This window comes from Ranitomeya variabilis, chromosome 2, assembly GCF_051348905.1.
Source record: "Ranitomeya variabilis isolate aRanVar5 chromosome 2, aRanVar5.hap1, whole genome shotgun sequence".
In the NCBI taxonomy this organism is placed as follows: Eukaryota; Metazoa; Chordata; class Amphibia; order Anura; family Dendrobatidae; genus Ranitomeya; species Ranitomeya variabilis.
The window spans coordinates 1,083,880,306-1,083,905,221 of NC_135233.1; the positions used below are offsets into that span (position 1 = coordinate 1,083,880,306).

Here is a 24,916-nt window from a genome sequence, read left to right on the forward strand (position 1 = left end):
AGAAGAGGCTACAGGAGGGTCCCCGGGGTTTTTTATTGGCCTCTTTTACGTTTTTTTGTGCAGCTCTCTTTTTTTGTGCGATTTATAGTCAGGAGTTGTTACTGGTGGAATATATGAAGTAGGGACGTGTTCACACTGCCCATCCAGGACATCTAGGAAACGCTCCAGAAGGGAGGAACGATGTAAAGGAAACGCTTATTTTTTTTTGTATGTAGTTAAACTTTGGCAAAAAAATGTATAAAACCTTAACATTTTTTAGAATAGTGCTTTTATTTCCCTTTATTACACACCTGTTTTATTAGTTTTTTTCCAATCTTCAGGACTCAGGTTTATGTTAAGCTCAGAAAAAGAAATCAAACACTAGTGTGAACTGCGCCCTACTGCCGCACTGTGTGAAGAGGATCCATAGAGAAGCCTACATGTCTGCTATCCAAGAGAATCAAACAGAAAAAAATACATGATATGCATAAAACAATAAAGAAAGAAAAAACACTGCAAAATCGCATGGACTTCTATGCGGTGTCAGATAAAGACGCAGCGTTATTAGACCAAACCCTGCTGGATGTGTAGACTGCAACCACACAGAATAGCATTCACACCAATAATCATAATGGCAGGAAGGACAGTTACTTTATATGTGTGTGTATATATATATATATATATATATATATATATATATATATATATATATATATATATATATATATATATATATATATATAAATTATTTTAGTAGCAAAAAAGTCATCACATCCATATTAAAAGATTACAGAAATAAACCCCTTGCTAGATAGCTGCACCTTTGGTAAAAAAATAAATAAAAATAAAATAAAATAAAAATAAAGGGGACAATAATAATGATTCCCCTGGAAAACAATAGGTGCCAGTTTTAGCTTATTTTTTTTACCCTTCATTTTCCAATCATTGAGGTCACAGTATTGTGCACACCGACTCTTTTTTTGTTTTTGTTTTTTTTTTTTTGCAGAATTTTCGGAAAAGAAACTGAGCGTCAGCTCCAAGTTTTTCATGAGTTTTCAGATTTCGAGGAATATTTGAAGAGGTTCCTCTTAATTTCTGCTCAGGTTCTGCTCCAAAAACCACCTTTAATAAAAAAAAAACCTCTGTGGACATAAATTTAGAGACAAAGCAAAATGAATGAATAAATAAATAAATCAGTTTGTGACTGATCAACAAAAATATATATTTTTTTATCAGACAACATATAAAGTAATAAATTAGAAAGCGAACAAATAATAAAAAAATACAATAATAATAATAATTATTATTATTGTTATATAGTTTTTTGTAGGGGAGATTTTATTGGTTCTGGAAATAGGAGCAGATACAATCAACAATTGAAAAATAGACACTAACTCACAGAAATCGATGCATCAATGGTTCGATCAGTTTTGAACTAAATAATAATAATAATAATGATGATAATATTAAAGATAATGCTACAAATACTACTACTATAAATATAATAATAATAATTTTAGTAATAATAAAATAATAATATAATATAATAATAGTTTTAGTAATAAAATACAATAATAATTTAGAAATATAATAATAATAATAATAATAATAATAATAATAATAATAATAAAAATAATTAGTAGTAGTAGTACAGTGCAGCACCACAACCCCCAGTGTGACTCTGCTGTCCCAGGCTGGTTCCTCGGAGCCCTGTGTCCTGCCCATCACACATCAGCTCCAGGTCAAGTTTTCGATTTTTTTTTGCTGCTGCTATAAAATATGTCGCAATATCCCTCCTGCTTTCTCCTCCTCCTCCTCCCAAAACTTTCAGAACCCCCCTTTATAGGATGCGACAATCGATTGGATGCAGCTCTACAGTGCGACACTTATTCCAGCAGACAGTCCCATGCAGGGTTAACGAGGAATGAGTGCGACTTATTGACTGTGAATCTGGGCAATGCTGCGACATTTTCGCATACTAGAGCACAGAACTCCACCATTAGGGAAACCCTCACCCTCATCATCCTCACTATTCACTGCTGTGAGTCCCACATAATGGGCAATGACATAAGAATATTTCTCAAAAAGGGGGATGACTCTGGTACTGGGGGGTATAAAGTAGGGGGTGGGGGTCTCACTGTGCCATGCTAAGGAAATGTCTCCCAATGCTTTCCAGGTGCCAGGATTTAGCTAGTCAGGGACACGCTGAGACTTGTAGTTCCACTCTATGCACAGTCTGCATTTGTCGGCTGGGTGGTCCCTCCTAGATCCTAGATGAGGGGTCTCACTTGTAAATGTCGCACCTGTCCTGCCTCTTGGCATCTGTCTTCATACTGGCCTCCTGCTCAATGTTCCACCTCTCTTGTAAGAAGTACTTGTCGGTATGCAGTAAATGTCTCACATCGGCAGAGAGCTTCTGCCATAGAATGCTGAGACTTGTGGTTCTTGTCATAGCTTATAGGTAAAATGACGCTTCCTTTACCAATGTATGGGGTTAGGTGTAATAGCATCTTGCGACTTTTTGTTCCACCTACAGAAGAAACAAACCCCTATATAGGTGGGTGTCGCACCTCCGCAGAGCGGCTCCTGTGTCTGCGCCTTTTCCTCCCCCCTCCTTATACCGCAGCTTCTCAGCTTCACTGATGTCATTTAGTTAAGGGGGAAATGAGTTGTTCCCAGAAGAGACAGTAAAGAGAGCGGAGAGGCGCAGCCTGACAAATGGCGCCTCATGTGCGGCTCCCCGGAGGAGCCATTAATGCCCCGAGCCAGGGGCCCCCGGACCATAGAGCCCCCGTCAGGAGGCAGATACCGGGGGTAATGGAAGGGGCACCTAACAGCCACTAATACGGATTGGCAGAGGGGGGCTAATACCATGTGGAGGGGCAATCAATACAGACACTAATCAGAAACACTCCCCACATTAACATTAACACATTCCAAGGAGAAAGCACTGGACTGCAGAGGCCACATCATACAGCACAATGGCTGCCAGACTGTCCATCATACATAATAATGGGGATGCAGGAGGAACACATACGTGAGAAGATGGAAAAATAATCATTACAATTATTATTATTATTATTATTATTATTATTATTATTATTATTATTATTATCATTATTATTATTATGTATTATTATTAGTAACATAAACATTATTATTAGTAGTAAAATACTACTACTAATAAGTATAATCATTTCTGTTACTAGTAAAATAATAATAATAGTAATTATTATCATCAACATAATCGGAAATGATAATATAATTTTGTGCTAATAATTATTTTTTCATTTTAATATATAGTAAAAATAATTAACACATGCATGGTAATGTAGAGCAATAATAATAATAATAATAATAATCATATTTTGTATTATTTAGTTGTGTTGCTTATCAATATTTATAAGTATATAATAATATAATCTTGTATTGACCATTATTTTCTCGTTTTATTATTTACTAATAAATAACTCATGCATGGCAATATGAAATATAGTAAAATTATTATTAATAATAATAATAATAATAATAATAATAATAATAACAATAATGTATTATATTTTTATAGTTATAATAATATAAGATTGTGTTAATGATTGATTCTAGTGTTATTATTTACTAATAAATAACATATATGGACCAGTCTGTCATTGTTAATTTGTTTACTGTAGATGATATTTATTACCCTGTATGTAACCCCTTCTCATGTACAGCACCATGGAATTAATGGTGCTATACATATATAATAATAATAATAATAATAATAATAATAATAATAATAATAATAATAATAATAATATGAAATAATAATGACAATAATAACAATAATATCTATATACTAAATAATTGTTATTATTAACTATATAGTAATTATTATATTATTATATATTATTAATACAAATATATATATATATATATATGTATATATATATATATATATATATATATATATATATATATATATATATATATATATAGATACTTTGTATCAGGACTATAATTTATTTTATTATTTTGTTAATTTTATATTATTTATTTGGTTTATATACTACTTATGCTTTGGATATTATTATTATTATTATTATTATTATTATTATTATTATTATATTTTTCATTGTTTATCCTCTTTTTATTAGTACGGAACTATTACTTCGATGCCTTTTTTATTACAGCTCTGCTCTAGTTACAGGCACTTAGTGTGGTATAGTTACCCTCTAATGTTTAGCTGGAGTTTATCTCTTTCCCTCTGGTGGTTGTGGATATTTGATTTCATGTAATTCTTCTGAATAAGAAAATAACAAAGTGCTGTGCGAGCTTTGGTCAGTAAATGTAGATTGGTTGTCAGGAGCCGGGATTTCCTCGCACAGATGTCAGTGACAGGAATCCTAGAAGGCTCCTCTCTGCTCCTCCATAATGTCTGTGTGTCGGGGTCCCCCCGGTGCTGTCCCCCCGGTGCTGTCCCCCCGGGCCCTCACCTCCCAGGCCTCAGCGTGTCAGGAAGGGGTTAATGTGTGCGGAGCCGGTACACACGGGATCTGCCCCTGCTGGGTATTGTGGTGCTCCAGGTCCTCACTATTTCCTCCCAGAGCTGAGAACACCGGGCTCATAATTACTGACAAACCGAGCGGACGGCACCAATCACCACTACCGCATGTGTGACCCTGTACACACCGAGCACCGGCCGCGGCTTCTGCTCACTGCACAGGCGGCTATTAGCGCTCGTGATTCACATTGTTTATGTATTTTGAAAATGATTTAATTGTATTTACTAAAAAGCATTGTCATGTATTATCTATCTATCTATTATTTATCTATTATCTATCTATTATCTATTATTTATCTATTATCTATCTGTCATCTATCTATCTATTATCTATCTATCATCTATCTATTATCTATCTATCATCTATCTATTATCTATCTATTTATCTATTATCTATCTATCTATCTATTATATATCTATTATCTATCTATCTATCTATTTATCTATTATCTATCTATCTATCTATCTATCTATCTATCTATCTATTATCTATCTATTATCTATCTATCTATTATCTATTTATCTATTATCTATCTATCTATCTATTATCTATCTATCTATCTATCTATCTATCTATCATCTATTATCTATCTATTATCTATTATTTATCTATTATCTATCTATCATCTATCTATCTATCTATCTATCATGTATCTATTATCTATCTATTTATCTATTATCTATCTATCATCTATCTATCTATTATCTATCTACTATCTATCTATCTCTCTAGCTATCTATTATCTATCTATCTATCTATCTATCTATTTAATATATATCTATTATCTATCTATCTATCTATCTATCTATCTATCTATCTATCTATCTATCTATCATCTATCTATTATCTATCTATTTATCTATTATCTATCTATCATCTATCTATCTATTATCCATCTACTATCTATCTATCTCTCTATCTATCTATTATCTATCTATCTATCTATCTATTTATTATCTATCTATCTATCTATCTATCTATCTATCTATCTATCTATCTATCTATCTATCTATCTATCTACCTATCTATCTATCTCTATATATTATCTATCTATCTATCTCTCTCTCTCTCTCTCTCTCTCTCTCTCTATCTATCTATCTATCTATTATCTATCTATCTATCTATTATCTATCATCTATCTATCTATCTATCTATCTCTCTATCTATTATCTATCTATCTATCTATCTATCTATCTATCTATCTATCTATCTCTCTCTCTCTCTCTCTATCTATCTATCTATCTATGATAATAATTCTGCCTGTAGTTGTCCGGTGGATGATGGACCCTCCGCTTTCTGTCCCCACAGTGCCGGTGCCCCCGAAGTCGGTGACCTCGCTGATGATGAGTAAGGACGGCTTCCTGGGCGGGATGTCGGTGAACGCCGGCGAGGTCTTCTGCTCGGTCCCCGGCCGCCTGTCCTTACTCAGCTCCACGTCCAAGTACAAGGTGACGGTGGGAGAAGTGCAGAGACGCCTGTCGCCCCCCGAGTGTCTGAACGCCTCCCTGCTGGGGGGGGTGCTGAGGAGGTGAGCGGGAAAGGTCGCATCGCGGCTCCTGGGCGACAGATTCAGCGCTCACTGACTGCGCATGTCCTGTACATACTGTAACACGCACCTTACAGAAACAGTTTCAGCTGCGGTGGAACTATAAGTCGCAGCTTGCCATTCTCGCTGTTGTCACGCTGGGACTTGTAGTTCTTTGTAGCTCTTTGATATTAGTAAATGTGCGGCTCATCTCGTCTTCTGTGACCTAAAAAAATCTTCACAACAACAACATCTGTGTTATCTGTCCTCAGGGCAAAGTCAAAAAATGGTGGAAGATCCTTGAGGGAAAGACTGGAAAAAATCGGGTTGAATTTGCCGGCAGGAAGACGCAAGGCTGCAAACGTCACCCTGCTGACGTCACTGGTGGAAGGTGAGCAACAGTCTGACGTCACAGGGACATAACGAGCGACGGCAGCGACACAGAGCGCTGCAACCAGTCATCTCCAGAGAGGAGCAATAATCAGCGGCAGCAATCCATAGTCAGCATTAGTGTGTGAGACCCCCGCCCGACACCATGAGGGCTCCAGGCTGCCCCCGGGTGTGATGGGGGAGACACAGGGATGGTCACAGGAACCAGAATGTGTGTACGGTATTATATATATATATATATATACACTCACTGCTGGAGAAGGGCTCCGTGCGAGCACAAATGTCCCCCGCCATGTGGGTCACTAACAATCTATGGAGGAATGGCGGCCTTCATCTTCTCTACAGCTGGATGGGGCCTGAGCCCCGCTTATTGGTATTGTGCTGTGCCACTTGTTCTTCTATCTATCTATCTATCTATCTATCTATCTATCTATCTATCTATCTATCTATTATCTATCTATCTATCTATCATCTATCTATCTATTATCAATCTATCTATCTATTATCAATCTATCTATCTATTATCAATCTATCTATCTATTATCAATCTATCTATCTATTATCAATCTATCTATCTATTATCAATCTATCTATTATCTATCTATCTATCTATCTATCTATCTATCTATCTATCTATTATCTATCATCTATCTATCTATCATCTATCTATCTATCATCTATCTATCTATCTATCTATCTATCTATCTATCTCTGTCTATCTATTATCTATCATCTATCTATTATCTATCATCTATCTATCTATCTATCTATCTATCTATCTATCTATCTATCTATCCATCATCTATCTATCTATCTATCTATCTATCTATTATCTATCTATCTATGTATCTATCTATCATCTATCTATCTATCTATCTATCATCTATCTATCTATCTATCTATCTATCTATTATCTATGTATCTATGTATCTATCTATCTATCTATCTATCTATCTATCTATCTATCTATCTATCATCTATCTATTATCTATCTATCTATGTATCTATCTATCTATCTATCTATCTATCTATCTATCTATCTATCTATCTATCATCTATCTATTATCTATCTATCTATCTATCTATCTATCTATCTATCTATCTATCTATCTATCTATTATCTATATATCATCTATCTATTATCTATCTATCTATCATCTATCTATCTATCTATCTATCTATCTATCTATCTATCTATCTATCTATCTATCTATCCACCACTTTTGCTGTTTATTACCCCCCATTTTACCTCTAATCATCTTGCTCAGAGTTCCTTGGGACAATCTGGAGAGTTCTTGTGGTTGTGTTCTGCGCTCTCTCCAATTTCCTTAGGTTGTATAAGTTTTATTCTTGAGGTTTTTCCTCTCGCCTCTGGTCAGAGCTGACTTCTGGGGCCCATCGCTGCCTTTACTTTTATTTCTAGGAGGTGACAATCACGTTCTTTGTGCTTGAGGAAAAGTTGCAGCCTGCAGGCGAGAAACCTGAGAGCAGAAAGAGAAAATGAGCGGTGTTAGGCCTTAATAATACTAAAATTAGTATTATAATAATATTCTAGATGAAGATTAATATAATAATTACCATCGCTGTTATGCTTTTTTTTTTTTTACTATTTTTACAATTACCACTACTATTACATGTATTACAATTATTACAATATACTAATATAGTTTTTTCCTGTTTTTTTATTTTTATTTTGATTGCTTTTAATATATTTACTATTATTAATATTATATTTTTTTATATTATTATTTTTACTATTAAGACTTGCGTCTATTATTTTTTATTGTCATCAATATTGCTATAATTATGTTTTTTAGCATTATTCCTTTAATTACTAGTAATATAGTATCAATTCTTCTAAGGAGAAGTTCTGCATTTTTCAGTCCAATAATAATAATAATAATAATAATAATAATAATAATAATAATAATATCAGTTTATTTAAGCCTGACCAGGACAGAATGCAAAGTTACACCATTTGTGCAGTTCTCACATTTTGTTCAGAGTTAGTCTTTGTTTTTGTTGCAGAGTCCCAAGAGGTAATGGGGCCAATTTCTAACTTTAAAGCAGATGGAAGTGTGCATTATGATGATTTATTGGACTGCAAAGGGCCCCGATACTGTTCTTGCTCAGGGGCCTCCCTTGTCTGTGTCCGCTCCTGTTGTGTAGCATACTATTGCAGGCAGTGACTGCTCCATATCTGATCTCCTCCCATTGGTCTAAGGATTGTTCTAAATTAGTGATGGCTCCTACCTGTGCTTTACATTTGTCAGCTTCTGGCTCCAGAGAGTTATATTTTATAAATATTAGGTCTAGGGTCCCATGATAGAAAGGTACGCCTTGCCGTGGCTGGTGGGCTCTCATGAATTGGCTAACTTGTGCACCAAGTACCTTATTTTTATATGTATATTAATCTAAAATAATTCATAACTTCATTAACCTATGTTTGTAAATATCTTAAGGAACATACTATCTATCATCTATCTATCTATCTATCTATCTATCTATCTATCTATCTATCTATCTATCTTATCTATCTATCTATCTATCTATCTATCTATCTATCTATCTATCTATCTATCATCTATCTATCTATCTATCTATCTATCTATCTATCTATCTAACTATCTATTTATCTATATTATCTATCTATCATCTATCTATCTATCTATTTATCTATATTATCTATCTATCTATCATCTATCTATCTATCTATCTATCTATCTATCTATCTATCTATCTATCTATCTATCTATTTATCTATATTATCTATCTATCTATCTATCTATCTATCTATCTATCTATCTATCTATCTATCTATCTATCTATCTAACTATCTATTTATCTATATTATCTATCTATCATCTATCTATCTATCTATTTATCTATATTATCTATCTATCATCTATCTATCTATCTATCTATCTATCTATCTATCTATTATCTATCTATTTATCTATCTATCTATCTATCATCTATCTATCTATCTATCTATCATCTATCTATTTATCTATCTATCTATCTATCTATCTATCTATCTATCTATCTATCTATTATCTATCTACAGTGGGGAAAAAGTATTTAGTCAGCCCCCAATTGTGCAAGTTCTCCCACTTATAAAGTTGACAGAGGCCTGTAATTGACATCATAGGTAGAGCACAACTATGAGAGTCAAAATGAAAAAACAAATCCAGAAAATCACCTCGTCTGATTTGGCAAGATTTATATTGCAAATTATGGTGGAAAATAAGTATTTGGTCATCTAAAAACATGCAAGATTTCTGGCTCTCACAGACCTGTAACTTCTTCTTTAAGAGGCTCCTCTGTCCTCCACTCATTACCTGTAGTAATGGCTCCTGTTTGAACTTGTTATCAGTATAAAAGACACCTGTCCACAACCTCAAACAGTCACACTCCAAACTCCACTATGGTGAGGAGCTGTCGAAGGACACCAGAAACAAAATTGTAGCCGTGCACCAGGGTGGGAAGACTGAATCAGCAATAGGCAACAGCTTGGTGTGATGAAATCACCTGAATAGAGCTGGGACCACCGTAACAAAGGCTTCCGTCAGTAACACACTACGCTGCCAGGGACTCAGATCCTGCAGACGTGTCCCCCTGCTTAAGCCAGTACATGTCCGGGCCCATCTGGGTTTGCTAGAGAGCATTTGGATTATCCAGGAGAGTATTGGGAAAATGTCATATGGTCTGATGAAACCAAAGTAGAACTGTTTGGTAGAAACAAAACGTGTCATGTTTGGAGAAGACAGAATGCTGAGTTGTATCCAAAGAACACCATACCTACTGTGAAGCATGGGGGTGGCAACATCATGCTTTTGGGCTGTGTCTCTATAATGGAACCAGGACGACTGATCCGTGTACATGAAAAAATGGGGCCATGTATCGTGAGATTTTGAGTGCAAACCTTTCATCAGCACGGGCACTGAAGATGAAACGTGGATGGGCTTTCAGCATGATAATGATCCCAAGCACACCACCAGGGCAATGAAGGACTGGCTTTGTAAGAAGCATATGAAGGTCCTAGAGTGCCCTAGCCAGTCTCCAGATCTCAACCCTATAGAAAACCTTTGGAGGGAGTTGGGCCAACATACCACCAACAGTGCCAACGTTGTGAAGACTTACAGAAAACGTTTCACCTCTGTCATTGCCAACAAAGGATATATAACAAAATATGAGATGAACTTTTGTTTTATGACGAATCTATTATCTATCTATCTATCTATCTATCTATCTATCTATCTATCTATCTATCTATCTATCTATCTATCTATCTCATAGCTACGTATGTCTTTATTTGTATGGAAACCTATGATGTGCCGGTTGAATGTAAATAACCTATGGGATCCGTTCTCTCATGAGTTTCTTTCTGGTGTTTCGCTGTCGTGCTGGAGGGAAAAAAAATAGTCAAATGGCCAAACAGGTGGTAACGAGGTCTGAGTCTTCTCAGGATCAGTATTTTTGTGCCTGAACTGATGGAGACATGTTATTTATCATCCATATTTGACACCAGCTTATTCTGCTGGATCGAAAAACTCAAGGTGCAGCTTTTATTTTTAATGCGCTTCCTTGAAGGGTCCGACACCACAGCTGAAGTGCACGGTGACGTGGGCGACCCCATAGCAAACTATGAGACCGGTTCTTACACCCATGGTGACACGCCAAAGGGTATGAATACCGGACGGCCATAGAGAACTCGCATGGTTCTGCCTCTGGATTTGTGAATTGCTTCATTGTATTGTGATCTGTGCCGGAGACGATGGATCTCATGTGTCAAACTAAAAGAACTTTATTGTAAAATTATTGATATGTCATGACTGTATCCAAATAAGATAACTTGACCACAACGTTGTATTTCGGTCCTACTTCATCTATACAACCTATCCACTGTAGTTAGAGGGTGTTGTGTTCTACAGTCCATACACCGGTCCTACAAGTGGACGTGCCACCTCTGACCACACAATTATATGTTCCCCGCAGGTGAAGCTGTCCATCTTGCTCGGGATTTTGGCTACATTTGTGAAACAGAATTTCCAGCCAAGGCGGTGTCGGAATACTTGAATAGACAGCACACGGACCCTACTGATCTGCACTCCAGAAAGAATATGCTGCTGGCTACAAAGTAAGTGCCAAGTTCTGTGCTACGACAGGGACCTGAACATCTGTCTGTCCCTGCTCTGAGGTCTCTCCAAATTCCTCCTAGTTCTAGCTACCCCCCTCCATGTTCTGCTTCCTCACTGTCTACTATTACTTTGCAAATATCCATTTTGTTGATCCTGTGGTTTCTTCCTGGGGGTCTCAGTCCTGCTCCCCTACTATTTTAGGGACTAGATACAGTACTGGAGCTTTTGGTTCTGTTTTGAGATCAGGTCTCAGTAATGCTGCCTATTATTTTTGGGATCAGGTTCTTTCTTCTGCAGACTTGTATTTTTGGATCAAGGTCACAGCACCACTGTTGTAGGAAAAGTGTCTGCTACAGTCCTATCATTTAGGGTTAACGTTTCAGTCCTGCAGCTCCATGGTTGCACGATTGGGGCACCAGATTGGGACAATCAAACTGTTTTTGGATCAGAGTCTCAGTTCTGTGGCTCCAAAATTTTGGGATCAGGATCTCACTACTGTAACCCACTGGTTTGGGGTTGATGGTGTCATACTGTGGCTTTATAATTTTGTGATCAAGATGTAACTATTGTCGCTCCAAAATGTTGAGATCAAGATCTGCAGCCCACTTGTTTCAGGATCAGGTTCTTCTTAGTGATGCTCCACATTTTGGGGATACGTTTTCTTATATTCTATACTTTGTTTTGAGCTCAGGGTCCTCATACTTCAACCTCAAAACTTTTGTTTTGTAGTCAGAATCCTTGTCCCGGAGCCCAACATTTGAGATGAGGGGTCTCAAAATTGCAGCACTGTATCTTTGGTATCGGGGTTCCAGTCCTGTAAATGTATTATTTTATATTGGGGTCTCAGTAACTGCAAACTTATGGTTTTGGGATCAAGGTCTCTAATTTTATGATCAACCCACCCAATTGTTCAAAATGTAGGCTGAGATGCTCCAGAAGAAGATAAAGTAGCCTAGAACAGACCAATTTTTGGGTACATACACGGCACGATAGACCTTATGATACATTTTAACAGCTGATAGAAACATGTGGAAGTATCCATCCAGTCTACTGCCGGTCTCACCGAGGACTTACACTTTGGTCAATAGTTTTGTCCATGGCTATATTTGTTGGATCTAATATCATCAGGAAAGTTCTCCTTTATTGGGAACTGGATGATTTCATAGAGAATTTCATTAAGTATTGGAAAGTAAAGGTTTATTGTTAGAGCTTGTGCTTATTAGATTTTCATGGCGTCTTCATTATGTCTCTCACCGGTTGATTTATCTACTTGGGCGTCGTTAGGTCTGATGTGCACGATACACCTGTAGACCCTCCAGGATTCGTAGAGGTGGTGACAACATGGCGACTAGAGGCTCAAACACGATATTTGGAATTATTTTGGGCAGGAATTAGAATTTGATATCAGACTTGTGTCATTGAGGAATGAATGAATGAATTAATTAATTAGTAGTCATCATATAATACAAATTAGAATAACCATGATGCCGGTGCCATTCTTCTATATATACAAGGACACTGAGTTAGTTTAGCATCAGACAGCTGCCATCTTGCAGAATAGACTATATGAATAATGAATGAATAGGTGAATTATCGCTTTGGTAGCATTCTGCAGCAATTGAATGAACGACCCCTCCACAGTATTAACCTGCAATGATTGTCATGAGTGGATGGATGAACACCAGTCTTGTGTTTTCATACAGTAAACAACTGGATGGATTTTAGACTGGTATCATGTTGTGCCAGATGAATGATGGAATGATTGAATGAATAGATGAATGAATTAATGAATGAACATAAATATTTTGTTGCCCCACAGTAGAATAATAGAATGTTAGAGTTGGAAGGGGTATATGACAGCATGGATGTTAGACTGGTATCAATATGTGGATTAATGCATTAATGAATGAATGAATGAATGAATGAACATGAGTCTTGTGTTTTACTGCAGAATACAAAGGCACAGATTTTAGAATGGTATTATCTTGTATATGAATGAATGTATGAATGAACATATTTTGTTACCTTACATTATATGACAGAATGGAACTTAGAGAAGTTTATGTTTGAATGATTAAATGAATGAATGAATGATCATCAGTCTTATATTTTCCTACAGTAAATGATATCACAGATCTTAGACTGGATTCACCCTGAATAATTGATTTAACAAATGAAATATTGAATGAATGAATGAATGAATGAATGAACATTAGTCTTATGTTACCCTAAAGTATATGACATAGAACATTTTAGACTGGTATCATTATGAATACAAATAAATTAATGAATAAATAAATGAATGAACATCAGTAAATTACAGTGGAGATATTAGACTGAAGTCACCCAGTTGGAGAATAATTGAATAAGTAAAATATTTAAGCAATTAGTGAATGATTGAATGAATGAACATCAGTTTTGGTGTTCCCTACAATGGATCTCAGACTGGCAGCTTACCGTATATAAATAAATGATAGGATGAATGAATGAACATCAGTCTTCTGTTTTCCTACAGTATATAAAAGCAAGGACTGGTACATATGAATGAATGATTTCATATATATGAATGAATATATGAATGAATGAGGCTCAGTATAATGTTATCTTACAGTATACAGGGACATTGACCTTAGATTGGCATCATCTAGTATATGATTGACTGAATGAATAGCTGCTATGAATGAAGTTACAAATAAAAATCATAGTTCTGTGCGGCTAAATGAATGATGCCATTTTACTACTTTTTAGGGAATGAATGAATGAATGGTCGTGTTTTACGTTATATAAGAGAGAAAAGGTGAAAATAATGTAATAATTCAGAATCTTTTCTCATCGAATACACAAACACGACCATTCATTCATTCCTGAAAAAGTAAAAAAATGGCATCAGTCATTCACTCAGCCGCACAAAACCATGATTTTTTATTTTTATTATTTATTTTCATTCATCATATCAATTGAGTTGGAGAAAATCAGTTATTTACAAGGCTGTGCATGCCATTAAGACAGACCCATGTACCTACTATGTGGCCCTTAGAGAGTTGGGACTTATGCCTATGTGATCCCATACAATTTACTGGAATCTATGAAGGACTCCACAAGATTTGGAATCAGCCCAAGGGTCATAGAAAGGGTGTAAATCGTTCTTCGGGGGAAAAACCCAGTGCCATCTTGGAGGTCCATCTTGATCTTTGATCTCTGCTGTGAACACCATTGGTTGGTTACCAGATCACGGAATATATGAGCAGAAATAGAGGCCTATGTGGCCCTTAGAGAGTTGGGGCTTATGCCTATATAATCCCACACAATTTAGTAGAACCTGTCAAATACTCCACAAGGCTTGGAATCAACCAAAGGGTCATAGAAAGGGTGTGAATGGTTCCTCATGGGAACAACCCAGTGCCATCTTGGAGGTCCATCTTGATCTTTGATCTCTGCTGTGAACACCATTGGTTGGTTACCAGATCACAGAATATATGCGCATAAATAGAGGCCTATGTGGCCCTTAGAGAGTTGGGGCTTATGCCTATATAATCCCACACAATTTAGTAGAACCTGTCAAATACTCCACAAGGCTTGGAATCAACCAAAGGGTCATAGAAAGGGTGTGAATGGTTCCTCATTGGAACAACCCAGTGCCATCTTGGAGGTCCATCTTGATCTTTGATCTCTGCTGTGAACACCATTGTTTGGTTACTAGATCACAGAATATATGAGCAGAAATAGAGGCCTATGTGGCCCATAGAGAGTTGAGGCTTATGCCTATATAATCCCATACAATTTACTAGAACCTATCACGGACTCCACAAGGTTTGGAATCAACCAAAGGGTCATAGAAAGGGTGTGAATGGTTCCTCATGGGAACAACCCAGTGCCATCTTGGAGGTCCATCTTGATCTTTGATCTCTGCTGTGAACACCATTGGTTGGTTACTAGATCACAGAATATATGAGCAGAAATAGAGGCCTATGTGGCCCTTAGAGAGTTGGGGCTTATGCCTATATAATCCCATACAATTTAGTAGAACCTATCAAGGACTCCACAAAGTTTGGAATCAACCAAAGGGTCATAGAAAGGGTGTGAATGGTTCCTCATGGGAACAACCCAGTGCCATCTTGGAGGTCCATCTTGATCTTTGATCTCTGCTCTGAACACCATTGGTTGGTTACCAGATCACAGAATGTACAAGCAGAAATAGAGGCCTATGGTGGCCGTGTATTTTGGGTACTTAACATTTCATGGCTTTGGATATTTGGGTCCATCTGTGTTAATGTAGCCTCAGGTCAAAATTACCGACATGGTCATGCCAGGTTCCCTTCTCTTGAAAGCGTGAGGAAGAGGAAGTTTTTGCCAAATTGATCTAGATGCATTGAATTAATAGAAAGAAAACCATGGAGGCAGCTTCCCACATATGTTTTGCTTAACATAATTTGAATTTCATTGCCTCCTTCTCCGAGGTCAAGAGATATCGCTTGCCCAGACCTTTAATTACTTTCAGATCCCTTTGAAGATGTGTAATTCCCGACTTCTTGCCATTTACTTTCTAAATTCAAACTTTCCTTTCACATTTTGGGATTGTGATTGACAGGTCAGGAAAAGCCACAATTATCCCATAATACCTTTAACCCTATGGGGTAATTAGATAACACTTAGATATAATCATTTAGCATGGAATTGAGATTATTCAAGGGTGATTTACTACAGAAGTAAATGTTTGCAGTAAAGTTATGAGCCTAGTATGCTGCCGAATGAAAGAAATGTAGATTTTTTTTAAAGTTTTGACTAAATGGCAATTTGCTATTTTTTTAATATTTATATATTATATATATATTTGTATTTTTTTTATACTTACATATTATGTTTATCATTTTATATTTTTATATTTATTTATTTTGACTAAATGGCAATTTGCTATTTTTTATATTTATATATTTTTTATACTTACATATTATGTTTGATATTATTTTATATTTTGGTATTGATTAGATTTTTTTAATATAAATTAAAGTATATTTTGTATCTTTTTTTCTGCTATTAACATACCATATACTGTATATAAAATATTTTATATTATTTTAGTTTTTGTTATTATTTAGGATAGTACATTATATTTTATATTATTTTTTATTATTATTTGTATATTATATTTTATATTATTTCATATTTTTGATATTTTAATATATATATATTATATTTTATTTTTTGTTATTTGTATTTGCATATTATATTTTATGTTATTTTGTTGTTGCTATTTTTGTATATTTGTATATTATGTTTAGTTTTTTGCTATTTGTTATATTTACATATTTTATATTATTTTATATATTTTTTATATTTATATTATACTAGATGGTGGCCCGATTCTAATGCATCGGGGATTCTAGAATATGTATGTCCATGTAGTATATTGCCCAGCCATGTAGTATATTGCCCAGCCACGTAGTATATTGCCCAGTGACGTAGTATATTGCCCAGTGACGTAGTATACAGCACAGAGCCACATAGTATATTGCCCAGCCACGTAGTATATTGCCCAGCCATGTAGTATATTGCCCAGCCACGTAGTATATTGCCCAGTGACGTAGTATATTGCCCAGTGACGTAGTATACAGCACAGAGCCACATAGTATATTGCCCAGCCACGTAGTATATTGCCCAGTGACGTAGTATACAGAACAGAGCCACGTAGTATATTGCACAGCCCATGTAGTATATTGCGCAGCTACGTATGACACAGGTAAAAAAAATAAAAAATAAACATATACTCACCTTCCGCAGGCGCGTTGTAGCTCTGTCGCCTGTGTGGGGTGCAGGCGGCAGCTTCCGGTTTCCGGTCCCAGGGTGTGATGACGTCGCGGTCACGTGACCATGTCGCGGTCACGTGACCGTGACGTCACCGCAGGTCCTTGTTGCGCAGGCGCGCAGGACTTGTGATGACGTCGCGGTCACATGACCGTGACATCATGGCAGGTCCTTCTGCCAGACCATCCTTGCCACCGGAACCTGCCGCTTGCTTCGCGAGGTGCGGGAAAGGTGGCGTAGGTGAGTATATAATCATTTTTAATTTTTTTAAATTATTTTTAACACTAGATGTTTTTACTATTGACGCTGCATAGGCTGCGTCAATATTAAAAACTTGTCACACAGGGTTAATAGCAGCGGTAACGGAGTGCATTACCTGCGGCATAATGCGGTCCGTTACCGCCGGCATTAACCCTGTGTGAGCGGTGACCGGAGTAAGGAGCGGCCATTTTCTTCCGGACTGTGCGCGTCGCTGATTGGTCGTGGTAATGGTCGTGGGCGTTTTGCCACGACCAATCAGCGACTTGGATTCCATGACAGACAGAGGCCGTGACCAATGAATATCCGTGACAGACAGAAGGACAGACAGAAAGAAAGACGGAAGTGACCCTTAGACAATTATATAGTAGATTTTGCAATATTTTACTTTTTTGCTGTTTATTTTTTTCTAGATTTTTTCCATCTCTTTTGCTTTTGTATCATGTCACATTAATTTAACTTTGTTTGACTTGTTGCATGCTTATGTAGCAATATGATGCAAAAGTTTTTGAGATGGTGATAGTGGTCATCCCATGCCCGAATATATTGTGAATGACAAGTTGGGGCAAAGCAAAAATACCTTAACCATCGTTTACAAGAGAAACAAACTTTTTGATATTGTTACTGTGGCATGGCATAGACCGGTAGATAGCTGTCGGAATGGACATTTGTTTAGCCAACGATGATCTCATCTCAATCCCCTATATAGATGGATGCTCAGGTGTGGTAAGAATCCATGTGCTCTTAACGAGAAGAGCAGAGTAAGGCTTATCTAGTTAGAGAAAAAATAGAGACCCACGTACATATTAGATGATTGGAAAGTTCGGCCAAAATTTGAGAGTTTATCCAACTTTATCTAATATGTATGCGAACTTTAGACTAACAGGTTTGACACTTTTACCCTTTCATTTGCCAAGCCTTTGAAACCAAACTTCTTGGCCTTCAAGTAGTTTCTTCCATCCGATGAGTTCAAATATTGTAAAGCATGTTTAGAGAAAAGTTCTGTGCCCCTCGTGGAATTGTGGTGGGTAAACTCAACTAGAATCCATACATGATGGCTCCTATAGGAGCAAAACATGTTGCCTCGATAATACATCCTGCATTGGTATTGGATTGTTCTTGCCATACTTAATAAATTAGTCCCTTTCTGAAACTTATGTCTTGTGTTTTGTCATTTTTCACAGGCAACTTTGTAAAGAATTCACAGACCTGCTGGCCCAAGACAGGACGCCCATAGGCAACAGCCGGCCATCTCCTATCTTGGAACCTGGAATCCAGAGCTGCTTGACTCACTTTAGTCTCATCACCCATGGTTTTGGCGCACCAGCCATCTGCGCAGCTCTCACGGCTCTCCAAAACTACCTAACCGAGGCCCTGAAGGGCATGGACAAGATGTTTTTAAACAATAACAACTCTAACAGGCACACATCCGGAGAGGGACCTGTTAGTAAAAACGGTGACAAGGAAGAAAAACACCGAAAATGAAAATGGGACATCATTTATTTAACATCTTTCATTTTAGCTTTAAAAAAAGTAAAACGAAAAAAAAAAAAGTTACTGGACTGGCTTTGGAAAATTACAAATTCTATATATAAATATATCAAATCGAGCCCTATAGACGAATATCCAGCGCACAAACAGAAAACACAGGCTCACCGTTTGCCAACAACTTTGTATTTATCTCCATTTTTAAGGACACTTTCTAGAACTCCCCAACGCCCTTAAGAAGTGGACAAGTGACCGTTTTACTGGAGATTTTATGGAATGCAATCTTTTTACTTATCTCCTTTATATCTGACCTGCAAGCCCCATTGCTGCTTCCTTCAGAACCATTGGGAGATGTCTTTGAAAGTTGGAAGGAATTTTGGGAAGCTGCAGATTTCGTGGGATCACAGTTATGGAAATTTTCTGTCTCATTGGGACATGACAATGCCATGAAGTTCCCTACTTGGACAGTCATCCCCTTCCACTCAACAGTCATATACCCAGGAGTTGCCTGTCTCCTGATCCTTTAAAGTCTTCACTTTGCTGTAGAATATGTGTTTTATACAACCCACGGTTGATTATATGACCGATCCCTCGCCATCCATCATTCCCCGTACTGGTAATTTCCTATGATTGACCACTCATGATTAATGTTTTGACTTTAAATGTTGATTTCCAAAAGGCATTTCAACCCAATATGTTTAAAAAAATAAGAAAAATCCAACATTTTGACGATTCCACCAATGTCGGAAGTCAACCTTTTTTCTTCTCCCAAATTCTCCATAAATCTGAAAAAGAACTGATATTGAAAAATATCATAATATAAAAAATATACAATTTTTTATTTTTTTTAAAGAAGGAAATAATGTCTTCTCATTGATAGGGCAATCGGTGCAAATCAGAAGCTATGTACAATCACATAATAGTTTGCCCAGTAGTTAGATATCTTAATTATGCCATAAGTGGTTTTACAATCTGTGGTATTTGACCTGAAAAACGCCCGGTTGGGCAGCGGAGATTCCCAATGAGTTAAGAAAATTGATACTATGTCGTTAGCCTAGAAAATTGGTCTTTCCAACTTTTAGGTTTTCCAACTTTTCTATCAGTCCATTACGCACAAAAAACCCAACCTCGTAAGGCCAGCTTGGACACAAAGTCTTACAATGTATAGGCCGATAATCATCTGAAATAGTATTCGTCATTCTTCAGTGATTTGCATTGGTGTTTTACATTTTTTGAGACTTTTTTTTTACCAGATTTGATACAGATACAGGTGTAACAAAATTGCAATAAATATATAAAAAAATGAAAATTATTTCTAAAAATAATTGCAAATACATGTAAACCCCCTTAACAAAGCACCATACAAACATATAAAATATAACACTAGTGGCAATATTGTCTTAAAGAAAATTAAAGTAATTTAATAATAAGAAAATTGAAATTCATAGCAGAGGTGATTCCATTAAAACTATTCACTGCCCGATTAGAATAATAATGTTTTTTTCTTGTAAAATATATTTGTATTTGATTTTATATTCTGTGATGCTGTAAAGATTTTTTTTCTTTTTCTTCCATTTGTTATCATTGTATCTTGTCATTTTATTCAGAAGGCTGTGCCGTGTATTTTCATGTCAACCTCATAAAATTATATTGATATTATCTGCTCTTTTATTTCAATCAATCTTTCATTACGGTGTTAAAAATTAGTTTTGATTTAGTAAAATTACATTTTATTTTTTAATTTCATCACTTAAAAATATCCAAATTTTCCAAGTAAAATGTGGCAAAAATTAAAGGAGAGATTTTTTTTCTTTTTTTTTCAGAGAAAGGAAAATAACATTTTATAAATTATCCCGAAACAGTACATTTCATTTTTTTAAATAAGTTTTAATTTCATTTCATTTTTAATTTCAAATTAATATTTTTTTCTCAAGTTCATTTCAGACAAAATCATATTTTTTAGTAAAAAAAAAACAACAAAACAATTAAATTTGTTCTGAAATGTTTATAAATTACAAAAGTAAAAACGAAGCAAACCTACAAAACCGGAGGGGAGATAATGTTAAGTTTGTATATATTTATTTATGCTTAATTTAACAGGAATTTGTATATATGGCGAGTAAGTACTTATTTATATGTGAGTCTGTACCTCTGTGAATGGGTGGAAACGCTTGAAATTAAGTAGTCTCTGACATTTTTATTTTTTGTTCTCTAAACAAACCATTATAGCAATGAATAGATAAACTGATAATTGTCCAGTGATGATCTGATTTCCATTAATAAAACATTGTTGTGTTTTTGTTGTATTTTAAGCTTCTGATTTTGTTCATTCGTTGCAGAATGAAATGTACACCAGGATTTTGTTAGAATTTTACCCATTCATTTTTGACTCTTAAAAAAAAGATTTCGGTTTTTGTAAAATTATTTTTTAAGATGGCAGCTAATCCATATTTGTAGAATTGCCTATCCAGTTATTTTCTATGCATGTCAAAATTTTGGCAGAACTGACCAACCATCAAATGGCAGCTAAACAATATTTGTAGAATTGTCTATGCAGTTATTATCTAAACATGTCAAAATTTTGGCAGAACTGACCAACCATCAAATGGCAGCTAAACCATATTTGTAGAATTGTCTATCCAGTTATTAACTAAGCATGTCAAAATTTTGGTGGAACTGACCGACCATCAAATGGCAGCTAAACCATATTTGTAGAATTGCCTATCCAGTTATTATCTAAGCATGTCAAAATTTTGGTAGAACTGACCAACCATCAAATGGCAGCTAAACCATATTTGTAGAATTGTCTATCCAGTTATTATCTAAACATGTCAAACTTTTGGTGGAACTGACCGACCATCAAATGGCAGCTAAACCATATTTGTAGAATTGTCTATCCAGTTATTATCTAAACATGTCAAACTTTTGGCAGAATTGACCGACCATCAAATGGCAGCTAAACCATATTTGTAGAATTGCCTATCCAGTTATTATCTAAGCATGTCAAAATTTTGGCAGAACTGACCAACCATCAAATGGCAGCTAAACCATATTTGTAGAATTGTCTATCCAGTTATTATCTAAACATGTCAAAATTTTGGCAGAACTGACCAACCATCAAATGGCAGCTAAGCCATATTTGTAGAATTGTCTATCCAGTTATTATCTAAACATGTCAAAATTTTGGCAGAACTGACCAACCATCAAATGGCAGCTAAGCCATATTTGTAGAATTGCCTATCCAGTTATTATCTAAGCATGTCAAAATTTTGGCGGAGCTGACAGACCATCTAATGTGTATGGAGGTTTCTCAACTTTCCCCAACAAATAATGTTGTGGTAGATAAGGATGGGAACGTTTGAATCCCAGTGCCTGATATTTTTTTTCTTCCTTTGAAAATTACCTCCCTCCAGAGACTTCCGGCAGCGGATTTCTCCCGTCTTCCCATTGACAACACATGAAAGCTCGGCTGAACCGAGCGTTGAAGTGTATGGAGGAGTTGGGAAAGATAACTGTCAGCCAAACACTCTCTAAGGTGTATGGGCACCTTAAAAATGGCTGTAAGGAATGAATAGAAGTAGAATGATGGTCAAATAACCGTTGAATATATGATCGTCGTGAGAATGATCTTTTTGTTGATGCACATTTTAGTCCACATTGGTCTTTACAGTCCTTCAACTTAACCATACATTTTCCATGACATCAGGTGAAGGACAAAAGATCATTTTAGGAAAATTCTTTCGAAAACGTTTCATACGAACTTCAGTAACTTTTTTCGACTTCTTTCTTTACAATGATGGCTTGTCATTGTATAACTAAAAAGTAAAATTTCACCAGCTGAGCATTCGTTTTGGTTAATTTTAATCAACTTTATCCTAATGCGCATGGAAAAATTTACAATAAATATATTTAGGTAAGCTGGAAATTTAGTACACTGGGGCTAAAGGGAAAAAACAAGAGAGGTTATACTCATAGAAATGAATTAGGTTAAAGTATGTTTTAAAATGATTTGTATTTAAAAGGGAATCTGTCAGCACAAAAAGTGTGGCCAAACAGTACAGTAGATCCTCCCATCTACTTGTCTTTGCACCTATCTCCGCCTACTCTTCCTTGATTGACACTAGCCAAAGTAGGGCAGCGATAAGAAAATTAATAGGTAGGAAAGTACGCCGAGCTTGGTTTGAATAGTAATTTTGAATTCTCGTGAAAAAATTTGTACGTTAGAATCTAATAAACTCCTATCGAGATAATTAAATTATACTTATATAGATATTTTACGTATTTTGATAATATTTTTTGGTCGCCTTAGTATATAGGTGAATTCTATTATAAGGGAACAAGACATACAGGTACTTCTCATAAAATTAGAATATCATCAACAAGTTAATTTAATTCAGTTCTTCAATACAAAAAGAGAAACTCATATATTATATAGTCATTACAGAGTGATCTATTTCAAATGTTTATTTCTGTTAATGTTGATGATTATGGCTCACAGCCAATGAAAACCCAAAAGTCATTATCTCAGTAAGTTAGACCAATTAACAAAAAACACCTGCAAAGGCTTCCTAAGCATTTAAAAAGGTCCCTTAGTCTGTTTCAGAAGCTCCACAATCATGGGGAAGACTGCTGACCTGACAGATGTCCAGAAGGCAGTCATTGATACACTCTAAAAGGAGGGCAAGCCACAAAAGGTCATTGCTAAAGAAGCTGGCTGTTCACAGAGTGCAGTATCCAAGCATATTAATGAAAAGTTGAGAAGAAGGAAAAGGTGTGGTAGAAAAAGGTCCACAAGCAACCGGGATAACTGCAGCCTTGAAGGGATTGTTAAGAAAAGACCATTCAAAAATTTGGAGGAGATTCACAAGGAGTGGACTGCTGCTGGAGTCATTGCTTCAAGAGTCACCACACACAGACGTATCCAGGACATGGGCTACAAGTGTCGCATTCCTTGTGTCAGCCACTCATGACCAATAGACAAACGCCAGAAGAGTCTTACCTGGGCCAAGGAGAAAAAGAACTGGACTGTTGCTCAGTGGTCCAAGGTGGTGTTTTCAGAAGAAAGTAAATTTTGCATTTCATTTGGTAATCAAGGTCCCAGAGTTTGGAGGAACAGTGGAGAGGCCACAATCCAAGCTGCTTGAGGTCTAGTGTGAAGTTTCCACAATCAGTGATGATTTGGGGAGCCATGTCATCTGCTGGTGTAGGTCCACTGTGTTTTATCAAGACCATAGTCAGCACAGCTGTCTACCAGGAAATTTTAGAGCACTTCATGCTTTCCTCTTGCTTTAGAGAGTAAACAATTGTGTAAATATCAACTTTTTGTTCAAGTGAAGAGGTAGCAATGCTTTAGCTGCTTTCTAGCAGTCCAAAGCTGCTACTAAAATCATGAAGATCAATTAAAGAAAATAATCTAATTAACGACTTATAAAAAAATAAGCAAATTTAACTTAATGATGAAAAAATGCAATTACTGGTTGCCTATAAGCTATAATTTGGTTCTGTAGCTTTGGCAGGACAATTTCGGAGGCTTCATCACATTTCATGAAAATGTCCTTGCGATTTAGACATGAGAAAAAACCCTCTGGTGGAGGTTCTGGTGGTCATTTGGCAAATTGATGAGTTAAGAAAATGTAGAATCAAAATTTGACTTAAAAAACATTCTTGTTCATTGCTGGATGCAAAAGAGATGTGAGAATGCCTAATAAAAACCTGAGAAATTGTCAGCCTGAGTTTTTGTCACTTTAGGTCCTCTGACAGACAAGAAGTGGTCCCGAGGTACTTTGGAA

General features: G+C 36.0%; 1 protein-coding gene across 2 annotated transcripts in view; it reads left to right on the forward strand.

Annotated features, from left to right (window-relative positions):
• The window catches only part of TFAP2B (transcription factor AP-2 beta), a 47,242-nt gene extending 25,809 nt beyond the window's left edge, over positions 1-21,433 (forward strand). For both annotated transcript variants that reach the window (XM_077291683.1, XM_077291684.1), the window contains exons 4-7: positions 5,832-6,051; positions 6,321-6,439; positions 11,437-11,578; positions 18,824-21,433. In XM_077291683.1, the coding sequence (XP_077147798.1) occupies positions 5,832-6,051; positions 6,321-6,439; positions 11,437-11,578; positions 18,824-19,124 (782 nt within the window). In that variant the 3' untranslated portion in view covers positions 19,125-21,433. The remainder of the gene's footprint in view (positions 1-5,831; positions 6,052-6,320; positions 6,440-11,436; positions 11,579-18,823) is intronic.
• Positions 21,434-24,916: the final 3,483 nt, after the last annotated feature.